General features: G+C 47.3%; 1 protein-coding gene across 2 annotated transcripts in view; it reads left to right on the top strand.

Annotated features, from left to right (window-relative positions):
- The first annotated feature begins 1,426 nt into the window (after positions 1-1,426).
- LOC135905966 (uncharacterized) overlaps positions 1,427-18,761 on the top strand; it is a 28,822-nt gene continuing 11,487 nt past the window's right edge. The window contains exon 1 of one of the 2 annotated variants that reach the window (XM_065437117.1): positions 1,427-1,576. Coding sequence is in view for 1 of the 2 variants with exons in the window: in XM_065437115.2 (XP_065293187.1) it covers positions 10,695-10,737 (43 nt within the window). In the remaining variant the exon portion in view is untranslated. Of the gene's footprint in view, positions 1,577-10,097; positions 10,738-18,761 lie in introns of those variants that run through there. The other variant, XM_065437115.2, reaches the window with a different exon arrangement.

Here is an 18,761-nt window from a genome sequence, read left to right as displayed (position 1 = left end):
GTGTTCATGAAATTGCACAAACAGGCCTGGAGTGTGGCCTGATCCCGGTGACCAGAACCGGTAACGCACTCCCTCACCAGAGCAGGATTGGCCACCCTGGTGCAGTACTTGGCCACAACCTCCTATATGAACACAACAATCAAACCCCGGCCCTCAGTCCCCAGCAGCTGCGAAGCAACTGACCACGGCGGCGGTCAGACCTGCAACGCAGCGGAGGGTGCTAAGAATCACTGGCTCCGGACAGGCCGCCATTGGAATATGAACCTGGCAACGTTTAACGCTAGAACGTTATCTAGTGAAGCGAGTCTAGCAGTGCTATTGGAGGAATTAGAGGGCAGTAAATGGGATATAATAGGGCTCAGTGAAGTTAGGAGGCCAAAAGAAGCCTATACAGTGTTAAAAAGCGGGCACGTCCTGTGCTACCGGGGCTTAGCGGAGAGAAGAGAACTAGGAGTGGGATTCCTCATTAATAAGAATATAGCTGGTAACATACAGGAATTCTATAGCATTAACGAGAGGGTGGCAGGTCTTGTTGTGAAACTTAATAAGAGGTACAAAATGAAGATTGTACAGGTCTACGCCGTATCAGGTATGCCGGTTTCTAACCCTTTTTTATGTGTTTGTGTGGGCCAATCAAGTGTGGGCAATTCCCCACTAAAAAAAATGTAAGGATTCCGACGTTTCTCCTGCTACTCTCAAGCGAGGGGCGACGTGATAGAGGCGCACGCGCAGTGGCTACCCTCCCTCCCCCCTCCCCGTTCTCACCTCCAACTCGCTCAGGAAGACATTCGTCTTTCATCGACGTCAACTAGAGGTTCAATCACCTTCCAACTTCGTTTTTCTTTCCTATCCTTTTTTTTGTTTTGTTTTGTTCTTCAGCGTTCCGCATTGACCGTAAGCCAGGCGGGATGAATCGGCGACTCCGCGCGAATGTGGCACACGCGCGCGTCGCTTCCTGCGCCGGATTCACTTCGCCGATTACCCACCTCGAGTGTGACAGGAGACGTCGGGCGTGTGTGCGCCGCTGGACCCGGCGAAAGCGGCACACTTTTCCGATCGGGTTTTTGGAACGCGCCCGATCGCCTGCTACCATCACGCAGGCGGTGACATGCTTTACTACAGATCGAAAAAGCGCGATGTACACCACACACGTGAGAGTCGGCTTTTTAAAAAAAACGGACGAAATACCCGCGGCCAGTATATATATCGTCTCGGAATCTGTGCGAGATGTGTACACACATGTTTGTTACAGTGCATCGAGGCTGGTGAAGCAACGCCATATAAGGGCTACAGACATAACCAGACAACAATGACGTGCAGAACCGCGTCTGGCGCTCGCCTCGTTTTACGAGCGTTTTACGAGCAGAAACAGTTTTTAAGCAGATGTAGGCTAACGACGTGCTCGTATACAGAGAAAGCAACGAGAAGGAAGGCAGGGAGGTCAACCAAACGAGAACGTATTCGATGGTATGCTGTGCTTGTCGGGTGATCGAGGCGACTTTTTAAAGTGCGCGTTTACGGATTTACGGACACCGCTCACCGCGCCGGTGAAATTGAGCTTCGAATAAGAAGAAACGTGAGTGGGAGTGTTCCTTTCCGTAGTGTGTCCGTTCTGCCGTTTCCACCCGTCGACACACCCGAAAAAAAAAAAAAGAAGGTATTCGGGAATGTCCCGTCCGAAACGATTTAAAGATTAATAATAATCGTGCGAATATTTTTGCTAATCTGACTAACTTATAGGAGGATTCGCATAGCGTTTGTACTATCGGTACCATAAAAGAAGAAGCCCGCGAATACACGTAAAGTTGCTGTGCGACGAGCCGCTGGAGGCATTTTGCGCGTATTCGTGGGTTTCTTTCATTCACGCTCGGAAAAACTTTTATGTAGCACGTATTTAGCAGCAGAAAGATGTATCGGGAGTTTTTCATGTTGATCTACGATTTTCTCATTGACACTTTCAATCTAATTACAATATCTGAGAATTTGATTCATTAATTAAGACTAATTATGCAATTATGTAGACTGGAAAAAATATTCTGAGTATCTCCAAGCGACGGCAAACAACATTACCTTGGTTTGGTCCAGCTGCGTGGCATTTACATATATTAAAACCTTGGAGCATGATAGTTGAGATACCCTATATAAACATCGTTTTCTGACTTAATGCAACAACAACTTCTCAAGTCGGAATAACCATCCTATAGTTGCGTCACCTAGCTGCAGACGTAATCATACCGACGTGCTCTTTATATACAAGATCATAAATGGAATTATTGCATCTTTGGATCTACCAGCTTCTTTTTCACTCCGGGTGCCGCAGAAGACTACCAGGGACCATAGGCCCTTCCACGTTCCTGCCTCTTTTAGAGACACTTGCCTCTTTCAGAGACACTTGCTTCTCCACGGAATGCAAAATCTTTAGAAGTGTCATTTTCTCGATCTTGATACCTTTCAAAACGTGTTGTCTTCTTTCTGTTCCTAGCTTCGTGCTTTCTCTCGAGACTTCTCTCTGGCTGCGCGAAGGACAACAAAAAGCAAAAACAAAAATAAAGACAAAAATGAAGGACAAAAATAAAACTTGCGTGTGCATCACGCACTCATCGGGTGGCAGTTAACGTCAAGCAAATGGACCAGAAATTATTTAAATTTAAAATTATATTCGGGGGTTTTACGCACTAAAATCATGATTCGATAACGAGACACGCGGTAGTGGGACACTCCGGCTTAATTCTGACCACCTGGGGGTTCGTAAACGTGCACCCAATGCCCAGTACCCGGGAGTTTTTTTTTCTTTCACCCCGGTCGAAATGCGGCCGCTGCGGCTCAGATTTGATCCCCCGCACATCAGGCTTAGCAGCGCAACGCCAAAGTCTCTACTTTACTACGGCGGGTGGTCCACAAATTTTCAAAAGAATTAGGGAAAAATGATAGGCTATAGTCGAGAGCAGACTTGTAGTTAACGGTCTAGATGTAATTAATTACTTGTAATAAGTTACCTTTCTTGGTAATTTGTAATTTAATGATTACTTTATTGGCTCGGCAACGCTCGCTGTAATTCAATTACTTACCTCAGTAGCCAATTTCACGTCACCAGTTACACCTTTGTTTTTTTTTTACGAAACAAGCTATATAACAGGCGGCGCAGCTGCGAGCACTTGAGTTTGGCGGTTACTAGAGTGTCCAATGGGATGAAAACGTGTGAACGGGCCACCTCGTTCCCAAAATCAGCGTCCTGTAAATACGCCGCGTTCAACTGAGCATGACACGCTATCAGATTTGCACAGCTTTCCTGGAAGTCCCTCCTCTGAGATTTTCTCTTATAATCTCTCATCTATCTATCTATCTATCTATCTATCTATCTATCTATCTATCTATCTATCTATCTATCTATCTATCTATCTATCTATCTATCTATCTATCTATCTATCTATCTATCTATCTATCTATCTATCTATCTATCTATCTATCTATCTATCTATCTATCTATCTATCTATCTATCTATCTATCTATCTATCTATCTATCTATCTATCTATCTATCTATCTATCTATCTATCTATCTATCTATCTATCTATCTATCTATCTATCTATCTATCTATCTATCTATCTATCTATCTATCTATCTATCTATCTATCTGTCTGTCTGTCTGTCTGTCTGTCTGTCTGTCTGTCTGTCTGTCTGTCTGTCTGTCTGTCTGTCTGTCTGTCTGTCTGTCTGTCTGTCTATCTATCTATCTATCTATCTATCTATCTATCTATCTATCTATCTATCTATCTATCTATCTATCTATCTATCTATCTATCTATCTATCTATCTATCTATCTATCTATCTATCTATCTATCTATCTATCTATCTATCTATCTATCTATCCTGGAAGCGCTTTTAGGCGGCCTTCATAGGCGGTAAGAGGTGCTGCTTAATTCTTCGCTTAGTGCCGTCTACGCCTTCTCTGATATAGACAGAAATATTTGGCCGTTAGAGTGACATATTTCTTGCCCTAGCCCCAGCAACAATGAAGCGCTACGCTTTATAGAGAACCCGGACCTGAGCATCGCGGCATTTAAAGTAAACCCCACGTCTTGTGAGCAAGATGTTACGTTAACAACACAGCCCTTCCCTCTAGAGTGCACGTTGAGAGAGATTTCTGTGTCGTTGCATATAACTTCATAAAAAAGCGAGATAAGCTTACCGAAGATACTTTTGAAAAGGAATTCTTGGGGAAGATAAATAACGTGTGAAGGGCTGCAGACGACGGGCTAAAACAGCCAGTCGAGCCCGTTCTGCAGGTTCTCAGTATTTGTGCAATGTTAAGCAAACTAGGAGGGAAAGGGACGTTAAATGTAATCGATTATTTTTAGTAATCGCTCCAATACCATTGCGAGGCAGTAATTAGTAACTGTAATCAAGTGCATTTTTTGGATTAAGTAATTGTAATTGTAATCGTTTTTTTTTTCGGTAACCTGTACAAGTCTGTCGGGAGAATACAATGAATATCTAGGAACGTATCTCCGCATATAATGGACACTATGTTTGTCAAAGCTGTCGCATATGTCGATGAATATGTCTGAATACGTGTAAAGGAAAAGTATAAAAAGTCCAAGGTCTTCACAAATAATTTAAATATATCTATCAATTCTTCGCGATTCTCGTTTCCTCGATAAAATCTACAATCGAGCGTCCATCCCGTATTTTTGATGGTTCTGTCCGCCGCGCTTCATCGCCGATTGCTCAACACGTAACGTTTTTTGTGCCTCTTGCTGGTGTGGCTGTCTCATATTATTAAATTCCCATTTGGCCACTACTATATGACAGTTCGTAGCTTGCACACCAAAGCACAGGAGCCGCGTCCCTGATGTGATAGCCTCGACATGAGAGAGAGAGAGAGAGAGAGAAAGAGAGAGAGAGAGAGAGAGAGAGAGAGAGAGAGAGAGAGAGAGAGAGAGAGAGAGAGAGAGAGAGAGAGAGAGAGAGAGAGAGAAGGATAGAGACTTTATAGAATAAAACTAAATTTAAGGTCCCGCAGTTTGGGCCCCTAGTCGACGGCTCCGCTGGCGTGAGCGGCTCTCTGGGCTCGGTCCAGGAGATCCAGTTGGCTATCCTGATCCTCCTCCGTAAGCCGCGCCTCCCACTGCTCGTTAAAGTCTTGTATTCCTAGTTGTATGGAATTTACGTGCGTCAGTATGTTTGAGCACATCCACGTTATGTCCGCTAACGTTGGCGTCTCGCCTCACCACGGGAATTGGCCAGTATATCGTGCGTGGTGAATGCGGCTAATCGTGTATACGTAGGTTTGGATAAGTGCGTGTTTTGAATTTCGGCGCCAACTCCTCGCCTGTTGGCCGTTTAACTGGCCATGAGTTGGCATGATCCGAACAAATACGAACGCGGTTTAGAGACCTGCCGCCAACCTTGTACTCACACTGAAAAACAAACAAAAATAAAGCCACCCGCAGCCGTACTGACGACTCGCAGTACCTTGAGGCTCCTACACGAGACCACTTCCTTTGCCCCTGCTCCCGCCTTCGAACGCCAACGCTATAGTGTCTCCCGGCAGCCGATCGGAGGGCCGACCTTTTACGGAAGCCAAGACAGTGGATGCGACCCGGGAAGCTATATGGCGAGGACGAGAAAGCGGTCCGCGCCGGTCGGTGCGACTTCGTTCTTATAGGAAGAGCGCGGTACAGAGTTAACAGACGGTATACGGACGGCCCGACGAGGGCGGCGGGAGGTGAATGGACAGCACAGTACGCGCTGAGCCACCTAAACTTAATGGACCTGAGTGGCCGCTTATAGACGCGTCATGCCATCTCCCGCGCGTCCGAATTGTCCGTGCACGCAACTCGCCTCTATCCGCGCTGTCCTTTTGTTTCGCGAGTCCACCTGCTCCGTATGTGCGCAGCGTGGCCAAATGCATACCTGCTTAACCTTCGTGCCCTTCCTCATTTCCTTCTCGTTCTCTTTCGAGAGCGGCAATTCTCTGCCACTGGTCAGAGACATGCACGCGGGTCGCTTCTTTGTTTTGTTTTCATCTTTTGATAATTTGACCACGAGTGCGTGACACTTCTACGTGTTCAGAACACAAGTGCGCTACGCGCTTGTGTTCTGCATGCGCCCGTGCAAAAGGAAAAGTATCTTCCTTTTCTAAAAGGAAAAGCGTGCGATCGCAATTCTCCGTCATATAAACATCGTGATATCCCTTTCTCATTTCTTGCCCTATTACCCGTTCTCTTAGTTTTCACTGGTGCTTTCTGAGTGAAGATATCATGGCAGCCAGCTCTTCAGAATCTAAACCTCTCGCATTTTCGCAGTTATAACTTACTACTACTTTGTCGTGTTGACTTACCTTAGCGCTTGTTTCTATTAAAGGGAAAATGAGACATCCAGTAGCAATTGCTACAAAGGAAATCCGTACGGGTTCCTCGAAAGAAAGGCTTCGCAGTTGAAGAAAAATTCGTCCTGGTCCGGAACACTTTCTACTCATTTTCCCTTCAATAATTACTTCTCTCCACCTTGCGGGTTTCCGCGGAACTATTACGTCAAGCGCTTGTCTCTAGCATTTTAACTATACTCTTGTCTCTCGAGTGCCCTCGAGTCTGGTCCATGCATCGATCGCCTCAGAATAAATGCCTCGGGCGCAGCTGCGACGGTTTTGCGCAGGTGTATTTTTAAAGCCGTGTGCGAGGCAACAGAAGAGCGATAAGCTGAAAAACCATTTGTTGCTTGTTTGTTATTGCAAAAGCTCAGTTTCTGGAGTTACGAAAGTTGCCGCTTACGATCTTCTGGGGAAAAAAGAAAAAGAAAAGTAAGTTGCTTCATAACTTCAGGTTAAAAAAAAAAAATCTTATTGAAGGATTGCTCGGGACGAGTGTCCATATTTAAGTCCTGGAAATCGGAGTTTATCGCATAAATACAAATCCGTGCGTTTTTTCTTTTTTTATTGAGGAGGTGTCCTTTATAATTTTATTTGGTTATACGCGCTATACCTTCTATTTAACATGTATACTGTAATACGTAAAACGTGCTTCTCGGCGAAGAAGGGGAACAACAACAACAGGATGTGCATGTGTACTTATACGCCGATGACATTCCATTTTTTTTTGCTACATCAGTAGACTTACATGCTTTGTATCAAACTCTACAGTTTTATATCAACCGCCCAGAAATGTGGCTTGATGGAGTTGACTCCTCTCTTAATGTCACAAAAAGCGCCGTCCTAGTTCTCCCACAAAGCGTTCCTCTGCAAATTTTGATTCTTTATCGACAACAAAGTATCCCACAGGTGAATACACATAAATATTTGGGTGTAATGTACACTGAAAAGCTTAACTGGAGCCCCCCTATATATAGAGCTTATTACATCAAAGGGAGCACGCGCAGTAGGAATACTGCATAGACTCAACAGCAATCGATCAGGTTTGCGTCGGCATACCCTCATTATGGTCTATTGCATGTATGTTCGCACGATAATAGAGTTCGGCTGCGTTTTGTTTTCTGGCGGACCTGCATACAATATTCGACCTCTGATTCTATTAGAACGAGAGGCGTTACGTTTATCTCTTGGGCTTCCTAAGTTTGCCGCTAACGATATCTTATATCAAGAAGCGAGCCTGCCTTCTCTTCTTATGCGATTTCATATCCTAACAGTACAAGCTTTTCTAAAGATATACGCATCACCACAGAGGAGATGAAAATATGTTTTCGTTAATGAACCGGCCGCATTTTTTAACTGTCTGTGGCATCGCTAGCGTTGCCATAAAGTTGTTTTCATGCAACAACCATTGGACCAATTAAGCGTTTACCTATGCAAAGTGGTCTTACTGAATTCCTCGGTTCCAGATGCTAAAATTGAATTTCATGATATTTTTCCAAATAATGCTAAACATCTTCCTTATCAATATCTGAATAGTATTCTGGAAGACCACCTTGAACACCTGAATATAAAGACCGTTATAGCAACTTATGCTTCCGTCTGTGAAGAAAAGGCAGGTGTGGGCATTGTATCAACACATCTAAATTGCTCTTTTTCGATTCGGCTACCTGACTTCATGCCTATCTTTTAGGCGGAATTATTGGCAATCGTTTTAGCTTGACGCAAATTACCACCATCTCTGTCATCAGCCATAATCTTAACTGGTTACCTTTCTGTCTGTTCTTCACTAACCATACCCAAATTGTCAGATTCATTAAAAAAACTTCGTACTGTCTTTTCTCAGGACACTTAGGCCTCGTTCGTTTAGTGAGGGTGCCAGGTCACAAAGGCTTAGCCTTAAATGAATATGCAGATACAGTCGCAATAGCATCCCACGATGGTCCTACAATCCCCATTTTACCTTCGTCAGCTTTCATCACTGCGCTGCGATTCAGAAAATATACTACTACAAATAAATTCGCGCAATCATCATTGGCAGCATCTGATTTCCCGCATCTCAATTTTCTTTGGAACAACAAATGGTGCTCCTCTAGAAAAATTGAAGTAACGATTACAAGACTACGGTGCTGACTCTCCCCACTGAACTTTTACTTCCACATGTCCGGTCTGGCTATATCGCCCTTGCGCCCTTTATGCAACGAGAGTGAATGTCTGGAACACTTCTTTTTGACATGACGCCGTTTCATTATTCAACGGAAAAGATTTATTATCCGGCCGACCTCTCTACATTTTCCTGTCATTAAACTACTTCTTCTTTTTAGAAGAACCCTTTCAAAAGCTTGGCTTGAATTCGACTCTTTCTATAGCTCCTTCCTCTGGGGCTACCGTACTGGGTTACAGCCACAGGAACGGTTAGAAGCCCTCTGCATCTTTCAGCGGTAGACAAAACGAATCGCATGTTAAAATTCTTCGAAATTCTTATAATGTTCATGAAATCCACAAAATTATCTACATTATTGATTATTCATACGTGTAACAGTAGACACTTCTTGCAAGATACTTATTTCATTTCACCCTAACTCATCCAAAAAATAAATAAATAAAAGGCTAACAGCTCCGTCACCGCCCGATTCATGGCCGATCCTGGGTTGCGCCATTTCACTAGGGAACAAGAACAGGAACAAGACATTGCCATTTACTCGCGATGTAGGCGGCGAAACCTCCGGCATTATGCTCTATGTTAACGTTTTACGTTTTACCTCCGCTGTCACGCACGTTCGCGCCCTCCGCCTCCGCTGCTGCTGTCGTCTCCTCCTCGCCATCGGCGTAACTGCGATGGTCATTACAGACTACGTCGTTCCTGCGAGCGCAATCGAAAGTATATAGCTACGAGGCAAAGTAGCGTGCCGTCTAAGAACACAGATATGAAAGAGAGACGTGCATCGAACGCGCCTGTCGTTGACATAGGAGCAGTCCTTAATGCGCGTTCTCCATTTTTTTTTTTTGTACCCGTGTCCTGCGTACGCGTCCGTTCTGCCTTAACCATCACGCGTGTACCAACAAACTCGCACAAACGCAATCATCGGGAGAGTAGGTCTGATGGGCTGCGCGCACGTTTCGACGCGCTTGTCGGTCTCCCCCCCCCCCCCCCCCAGATATCGTATAGAGACGGCGGGAGGCAACGATATTTGTTTGCAAGAAAAAAAAAAGGAAGAAGAGAAAGAGGAAGAGAGAAAGACAATGAAAAAAAGAGAAGAAGACGAAGAAGAGAGGACCTTTTGTCGTCGACTCGTAACCGAGAAACCGCGGTCATTTCGCCATCGCGCAAAGCCGATTGTACCTCATCTCCCCCCCTCCCCTCCCCTCCCTCTCTCGCCCTTTGTGGCAGACGCGCGCTCCCTGAAACGCACGTCAGGCGCAAATTTTCTGCGCGCTACAAACACACACACACTGCATATGCGTATACAGCGCGCGCAGCGCGTTGCATTTTGCACGCGCCACGGGTGTGTTTCACCCAAGACACGACGACGAGCACAGAAGCGTGCCGTCGACGAAGGCAAACAACGACAAACGGTGCGCGCGCGTCTGTTGTTGCCGCGCTTCTCTATGTGTACACTCCCGCTGCTGCTGCTGCTGCTGTCCGCGCGCGGTGTCGTCTCCCCCAGGGATTCACTGGGAGCCACGCGAACACAATACGGGCACGGGACGAATGACGGGACCGCACGCACACGCACACACACACACGGCATCACGGTGCGCGTCGCGCGCGAGAAAAATTTGGCGAAACGCTTCCGCGAGGCGCGCGCTCGGTGCCGAGCGAAAACCGTCAAGGCGCACGAACGACGTCAAGTGCGCGCTGGAAGAAGAAGAAGAGTCCATTGGCCTCCCTCCCTCGACTGCTCGGCGGAGAAAGCGGGTTGACCCAGACTGGCGGCGGAGGGATGCCACGGTGTGTACCGTGCAATTCCCCCTCGAAATACAGGAGAACACCGGCGCGAGGCGAGGAGGCACGGTCCCCTTAAAAGGCGCCCGGACCCCTCGGACCGCCGAGAGACCCGTAGACAGTCCGCGACCAGAGTGCCAGACTCGGACCATCGGCGACGACCTTTGCTCTCTGCGCAGCGGCGGGAGCGTCAGTAGCGGGCCGACGACCGAGTCGTCGTCCACGAGGAAGAAGAAGAGGCGCCCGCGCCAAGTGGGTCAGTGGGGCGCACCGGCCCGCCAGCGCCGACGACGACGCCAACGAACGGGGCCAGCGTCGGCAGACGCACCGCGCACTGTCGTCCGGCAAGCAGCACCGGCGTTGGGCTGCAGTAGCGACCATGCGCACCTCCGTCGCCACGTTCGCGCTACTCCTGCTGCTCGGTGAGTCCCGGGGGATGCCGCCGCTGACGCTACACCGCCGCCTCGGGGCCAGCCCGGCTTTTACAAGCGGTGCGGCTCCGGTGCCCTATGCAAATGATTTTCGTCTTCCGCGCTTACCCCGCCGTGGTCCACACCCACCCCCGAGGCCCCGTCTCTCGCGTATGCTCTTCTCGAGTTCCGAGCACCCCGCGTGTTAGACGTCCAGTGCCAGGACCGCGGGATGCGAGTTAGTTGGAAGGACCGTCCTTTTATTCGATGACGAAGTTATAACGACGCTTGTGGCCGGCGCTGCGAGACGTTCCCGGCTTTCACTGCCGAAATGAGACTTGCGAGATGAGGAGTGTATAGAAGCGGGCCTAACGCGGTTTCTTCCCTGTGATATTTTAAGTTTGTCTACTTTTATTTTATTTTTTTCTCCAGTTGTCCGGGAGCGCTTTCAGCAGCACCGCGCAGTTTAGTTTTCTCAGGAGGCTTTGGCAGGCGAGGCAAGGACGGGCGAGATAACATCGACAAAGAGAGCGGCGCACAACTGTTGGCAATTCAAGGGCGGGGTCGATCTGTCAGCGGTCGTTCTCGAAACGTGCGGCCAGCCGCGTTCTCTATTTTTCTTTTCTTTCTCCCTTTTCACCCGGACAAACGAATTAGATTACATAGTCAGCATAATCACTGTCATGCATGCGTCGCCATAATTTCGGGGAGGTGTGTTGGGGAGGGGAGGGGGGGTTCACTGAGTCCCGTATTCATGTACGACAAATCCTTGGGGTATATAGCCCGTTGACATGGTATGCATATATAATCCTATAATATATGCGGCCTGCATAGATAAACCCGGCAGCATGACTTACAGGTAGATGCATCCGTTCTCGCTCGCGTAGAATAGACGAAGTAATGTTGTTAACAAAGGGTCCGCTATATCCTTAGTTTCCGGCACTTGCCACGACGACGCTTCGTAATTTTCGTATAAGCCCCAAAGCTCCGAGATGTCTTGCGAATATAAACTATAAGATTTTTTTTTCTTGGTAGTTTCGACGTATAAGTGCCCGAAAGAGTTACGAAGCTACGCGTGAGCAGAGACTGCAGCACAACTAATAAACTAATTTGAATCTTGTAAGCGCCAGCTGCTTACAGCGACCGCGGTATTTCGCACATGCGGCAAGCGTCCGTCTCGTAACGTAATACTCCAAGCGTGCATTCGGCTCGAGTGCACCTGTTACTTTGCAGCGTTCCTGTCAAAAATCTTTCGACCACCATTTTGTTATGCCTCGGTTATTGGAGTGAGTTAGCCTAGTTAAGACCATAAGCATGCACTGGTAGGGCCGCCGTTGTACAGTATTCTGTACTCAAGGGCACGGGAGCGTGAAAGAATAACCTCCTGGTTTGAAGGAAAGTCTACACGGCTGGCGTTCACTTGCGCGTGAAGAGGACACTTGCGCAGCGGTTTTAGGCACTTAATACGGCCAAACTCGCCGTGCGCGTCTCTAATCTGTCTGTGACCTCGTTGTCTTCATTTTGCCACAGGAGGATGCGCCGGAGGACTTAAGCGGACGTAATGCCGCAGACTATACGCACCACCTTTGTGCACGCCCATTTGCAACAAAATCTTTAGGGTGGGCCTGCTTTGCTCTCATGGCATATATAGTTATAGTGGATGGGCCACCCGGGATGTTTAAGGCTCGATGTTTCTTCGGGTCCTTGTTTCGTGCACTGTTACATTTAACTCTGACAAAGATTTCGGCGAGCATCTCACTTAGACCTATGCGTTTTGGAAGGCGTACAGTCGCGGACAGAATAAAATGGACCACGGGATCTCCGAAAACGTTCAATTCCCGAGCAGCCTGTAGCAGTAACCAGTAAAACTGCCCACGACAACGTTGTTAGCATATTCTAGTCGAGGTCCAAAATGCAAATACCAGATTGCGTTGTGAAGTTGTGGAGATATTCAGCTTTTTCTTAGATTTCATGGTCCATGATATTCTGTCCGCGACTGTACACTTGTGAATTAACGTTGGAATACAACCTGTACATACTTCCCCTCTTTTTTTTAATCGAAGCGTGATGAAAACGTAAAACGAGTTAACGACGGGTCTCAAAGCAAAACTCGATATGCATAAGTGCAAAACGAACAAACTAGCACTAATACTCAAATGTGACGTGCACGTTAAATGGGTGCTGAACCACCCCCGGCGCTAAGTCGAATAAACATTTATTCCGCGGATAGCATACGCTGCTGTGAACATACGACGGGTCTCAAAGCAGAATGCTTTATGCGTACATGTGAAACGAACAGGCTACAGTTATAGTTGATTCTGTCAGTTCTTTTTGTCGATATACGAGTTTCGCACGTTCCGGGTTACGCGATGTGAATGCGTATATTCTTCGTTAGCCGCGGATTGAGTACCATTTCGCGGAACTCAACAAACGCAATTAAAGAGTCGAGCGTTTATAATACATTTGACTACTCGGTGCCTCTTGCTAAATTATTTTTAGTCTCCAGCACAGCGATCGAATTCAGTTTCGGCTATATCCCACGCGACTTGCGGGGTCACGCCTCACTCTCCTCTCATAGCAAAAACTTGGACTTGAAAAGGCTATTTTCTGCGTAACGCAAAATCTGAAATAGTGGACGCAGCCCGCATCGGACTATTCAAACGAAAAACCGCGAACGCAAACACATTCGCAGCTAAAACGTGTATTGATAGAACCCGCGCGTCGGAAAACGAAACAATGTTTACATATAAGAACAAACAAAAGCCACACTTTATGGCATGCAGCCACAAGCTGCTCCACAACGAAACCCGGCGTTTCTACCCTTCTTGATATTCGCTCAGCTCGCGGAAGCCTTGAAGACGACCTCGCACATTAGGGCCGCCGATTTTATAGTCGAAGGATTTCAGTTACGCGTCGCTTCGCGTACGGCTTAGTTTCCTCCGTCATCCTCCGCTCTCAGTGGCACGACAAGCGTAGACCTACACAGAGGAGTTCATTGGCCCGTGAATGGGACGTTAGAGGGAGTGAAGGGGGAGAGGGGGGGGGGGGGGGGCTCGCAGTTGGTGCCAGCTGAGATCCGCCTGAACTAAGCGCGACACAACAACGACGACAGCAACAACAGAAACATTGTCGAAGATGCGTGACTTGCTTCGCGTGCATTTCACACTCCGCGGAACACAACTCGCGCTGGGCGCGGCGCGTAGTAGAAAGGGGCCTCTATACAAAGCGGCGCGTAAAGGAGGGAACGCCTGAGAGCCGCTATAGCTGCGACGTCACCGTTAGAGGGCGACCGCCATCGCAGCTAATATACCCCGCTGCGGCTGGACGCGCTCAGACGCGCACGGGCAGGGGCGTTCACGTCGCAGATGACGGCACTCAGGGCTTGGCCGCCGCTCTCTGTGGCCTGTGGCGGCACGTGCGGCCAGGCTGTAGTATCGAGGGGGAAGGGGAAGGGGGGTGGTCCGATAATGCAGTAAAGCGACAACCACACGGAGCGTATTTCTGACGTATTGGAGGCGTCAGCAGACGTCGACGCGTCGCGTTGCGCGATGGGACGCGCGGTTGCGATGGGTCGAAATCTGTGCCGCTTTGCGCGGTGATAGTTTCTCTCTCTCTCTCTCTCTCTCTCTCTATATATATATATATATATATATATATATATATATATATATATATATATATATATATATATATATATATATATGTCTTGGTAACCGCTTAAAGACACTTATTAGCGGATATTAGTGCATTCATCTCACAGCTTGAGCATATGTTACACTGTCCAGAAAGAAGTTAAAAAAAAAACACATTGAAAAAAAGATCGCATGTGGTTGCATGCGTGCTGGAAAAAAACTGCGCGTTATGCAAAGCCAGATTTTAGTACGAGAGCTGATCTTGGGCCAGATATAGAAAGAGTACATGGAGCCCGAACGCATCCTCACTATGCGCGTCAAGAAATATTTATAATCATTCTCATCCTTATATCGAGAGAGAGAGATAGGCGAAGTTGGCACGTCGAGATATGGGTAAAGATAAAACCTGCATTATACGAGGGGTTTTCGCGACACCTGCCATTCTCAAAGGCGTCGCCGGCTCGGTCTAACGGGCGCATCCTCCAACTTAATCTCACCAAACCGGACTACCTGCGTGTCGCCGCAATTCCACGCCACAAAACGCGGCCGCGCTCTCCCGTGCTCATAGGCCGCGGCAGACTTGTTGGGCTGGTTGTGAGTATCTGTGACACCGAATGTATGTGTGCACGGCCGTTCTCGTATGGCTGCCCTGGTAATGCAAACGTCTATACTGAATGCGGGCGTCAGACCGCAGGAAACCGTATACATACTGATGTTTTTTTTTTCTTCTTTACTAGCCAACCGGGTCCTTGCGCGCATTGACTATAATAGAACTCGAAGTCAGCAGTGCCAGACCGGTAGTCGCGTCGCGCAGATAATGCTGGCTGACCTCGTACGTTTGTACTCATATATAGTTTGCAGCAAACGTGATTAACGTTTCTAACGTGCTGAGCGACATTAACATGCGCTGATATTAACAGGAACGCGCTATCTATTAACGCCCTATTAACAGGAACGCACTAACTATTTTGCCTTCTGCAAAGTGGTATTGTGCAACGATATTTGATTACTCCATAGTTACGAGCACTCTCTAGAAAAACGCGCAAAACATCATCCTACACCTTTTACTTGATGTAGAGTTTGCAATGCCTTGGAATAAAACGGCGGAACTTCGACGCATTCCTCAATGGTCTATCATACTACGTGACTGAAGTTGACATGCACCACAGCTAGCGGGGCAGAATCTCTGGCTTACATTGTACCGCCGTGACCATAGCCCCCGTACTTTACAACGACTGGAGCGTTCGCTGCGTTTCATTGACGCTCCACGGAGACAGCAACTTCCAGGAGTAAGGAATTGAAGCTCCGAGTCTTATTCATTCGAAAGGCGGCGCTGTGTCTCATAGTTGATGAAGACGTTAGGGTTTAGTGATGCATTTTGGAAACAAGATTAAGTGCAGTAAAAGAATACAGACGGAAAAAGAAAGAAAGGAAACAAGCGCTCTGTGCGGTCTGTTTCTTCTCGTTCGTTGACTTTCATATTGCTTAATTTTGTATCAGTTGTTTTCCACTCTGAGAAATCAACCGAGAGTTTTAGAGTCGAGGTTCATCTGCGGACACGGGGGCAGGCGTTTAGCCTGCCTGTTCTTCGCCTCCGTTTAAAGAAACCAGTTCAACGTGAGAAGCGAATTCTTTTTTCTCGGCGAAACGTCCTCGTATAAGCAGAACAGTTGTGCGTGTTGGCCGTGTTGGTAAAGTGAACACTTGGAAAGAACTTCAACGCCGTCAGACAGGGACAAGGAATAAGGCATATGTAGACAAGCACTGTGCGCCGAATTCAACTGGCCCAGAAGCGGCGGGCGTATGAATACGTGGTATCGTAAGGTGTGTCGATTTCCAGAGAATAAACGTGCCGAAGTTAGCGCACCGTGGTTGCTTACACGTCTTCCCTTTGTCCTTGTGTGCCGGCGCTGAAAGTGCTTCCCAAGAAACGTCCGTCGTTGCTTTTTCATTTCACTATTTACACGATTGTGCGAGTACACGTGGTTTGCGCGCGCTTTGCGTGTGTGTGTGTTAATTGCGTGCGCTAGGCGGGCGTCTGAATGCTGCTGCGGGCGGAGACGTGCCGTTCGAATTTGTCTTCATTTGTTCTCACCAGCTGAGTGCCCCGCTCTTATTCCACGTCGTCTCACGCACGCTGCAGTGGGTGTGAAAAAAAAATAAATAAAAAGACAGCGTCCTGCGTGATATATGGAGGTTGGTGGTAACCATTATCCAGTGTAGCCTGTCTAAAAAGAAAAAAAAAAGCCAGTAACCGCCATTCAGTCAGAGTCGTCGTGCGCGAGCTCCCACCTACAATGACTCGCTACCTTGCACGTAAATTTCTTACCGGCCACGCGTGTAGATGTAACCCGGCGGCACGTAATCCGCGCGCCGCACGCGGGACGTATCACAGTATATACAACCCACCTGGAGCGTGTTGTTCGTTAGAAGGTCTGAAGAAAGAAGAAACGCTGATAGTGCTAATGGCTTTTGCATGACCACCGCACGCGTTTGTCGAATGCATGTTGTCGGTAAACACGAGCAAACAGAAGCAAAACAACCGTGATCAAATATTGGGCCAAGTACCACTTGATTTCAAGGCTGATACTCACTTTTCTTTTTTTTTTCTTCTGCCGCAAAGCTGCTCGTAATAGCACGCTCAAGAAACAGGGTAGGCTTCAGCGGAAAGGTTCATGCATATTTATTTTTACAGTACTTATATTCAGAGGCTGAAACAGCAACCGGCCACAAGTACTTCAACTCACAAAAAATAAAAAAAAATATGGGTTTTTACGTGCCAAAATCACTTCCTGATTATAAGGCATGCTATAGTGGAGGACACCGGCAATTCAGACCACCTGGGGTTCTTTAACGTGCACTTAAATCTAAGCACACGGATGTTTTCGCATCTCGCCCCCATCGAAATGCTGCCGCCGTGGCCGGGATTCGATCCCGCGACCTCGTGCTCAGCCGCCCAACACCATTCATAGCCACTGAGCAACCACGGCGGGTCACAAAAATTCTTTGTAAAAAAATTTGGATACAAGAGTCTCTTTTGTAGTTATTGTACAAGTCGTGTTTACGGCCACGTAAGTTAAAAGGCGTATGCCGACAAAGAATAGCTTTGCCAGTGTTACAGATACTGTGCGCGTTTCGAAACTGCTACACAAATACTCTGTCAGGAACCATAGAATCAAATCAAACAGAACCAATCGCTCGTGAACTGTGGATTGGGTGCACGTTAAGGAAGCCCCAGTTGGTCAAAATTAATCCGCACTCCCTCCCTGCAGCGTGCTCCAATCATATCGTCTTTTTGGCACGTGAAATCCCAGAATTAAAGAAAGAAAGAAAGAAAGAAAGAAAGAAAGAAAGAAAGAAAGAAAGAAAGAAAGAAAGAAAGAAAGAAAGAAAGAAAGAAAGAAAGAAAGAAAGACATGTGCTGGATGTTCGCTGTTTCCGAACATTCTGTTCAAGAGTCAACCTCTCTTGCAGGCAACGACCGTTGCCATACTTTTCTTCAGAACGCGATGCGATATAACAGACGACGAAGCGCAGCGGTCCGTTATCTTCCCCTTCTGCTTGGAAGCCTCGGCTGAGTGACGAGTAATAGCTGATGACGCAGGGCTTACCAGCGCTGTCAGTCCGCTAACGGTGGGGTTCCCCGTTAGGCTTGGAGTTCCACTTCCGTCTCCCCTTTGATCGAATCAGGCCGAAATGCCATCCTCTTAATAAACCATTTGCTGACTCATCCCCCCCCGGGAGCATCGTGCCTTTTTGTCTTCGCAGCAGAAATCCAGACGAAATAAAGTGACACAAGAAGGCGACCCTATCGATCGCCAGAGGGCAGCATTGTTGCATGTCACGAAGCTTTGAGTTTTTGTCTCGTGTTTTCAACCAGTATATTCTTGTTGTTTATTAGCCGCAAATAACGGAAAGTCAGGGTCACTAAACAGCCACAAATTTGACATTTCTAGCCAGGATAGGATAACGACATAAAAAAGACGGATACTTCTTTGTGGATTAGGTGGCAGGGCGACACTACCTAAACTAGTCAGTAGAGCAATAAAAGCCGAAATGAAGAAAAACAGTGAGAAAAATTATGCATGCGCTAACATATAGGATGCAAACACTCAAACACGACTCAAAATGTAAATATAAATAGTGTTCTGCGCATGCGGCGAAAATTGCACACGAGCGCAAAAACATGTGTCAGCAAACTTGGGAAAAGTATTTGCCAGAGTTCGTTGGTCACACATTTTGCAAGAAAAGGCTTCCTGCAGAAAACACTGACGAGGACAGCACGGCATGCGTCATGTGTGTTCTTCCCCGCTGTTCATGTCTGTGTTTCCTTCTGGGAACCATTTCCTCCGTGTAGGCAGGTCTTATATCTCGTAAAATGAAGAAGAAAGAAACGCATGCACA

This window comes from Dermacentor albipictus, chromosome 5 (genome assembly GCF_038994185.2).
Source record: "Dermacentor albipictus isolate Rhodes 1998 colony chromosome 5, USDA_Dalb.pri_finalv2, whole genome shotgun sequence".
In the NCBI taxonomy this organism is placed as follows: Eukaryota; Metazoa; Arthropoda; class Arachnida; order Ixodida; family Ixodidae; genus Dermacentor; species Dermacentor albipictus.
This window is presented reverse-complemented; position numbering and strand designations above follow the sequence as displayed.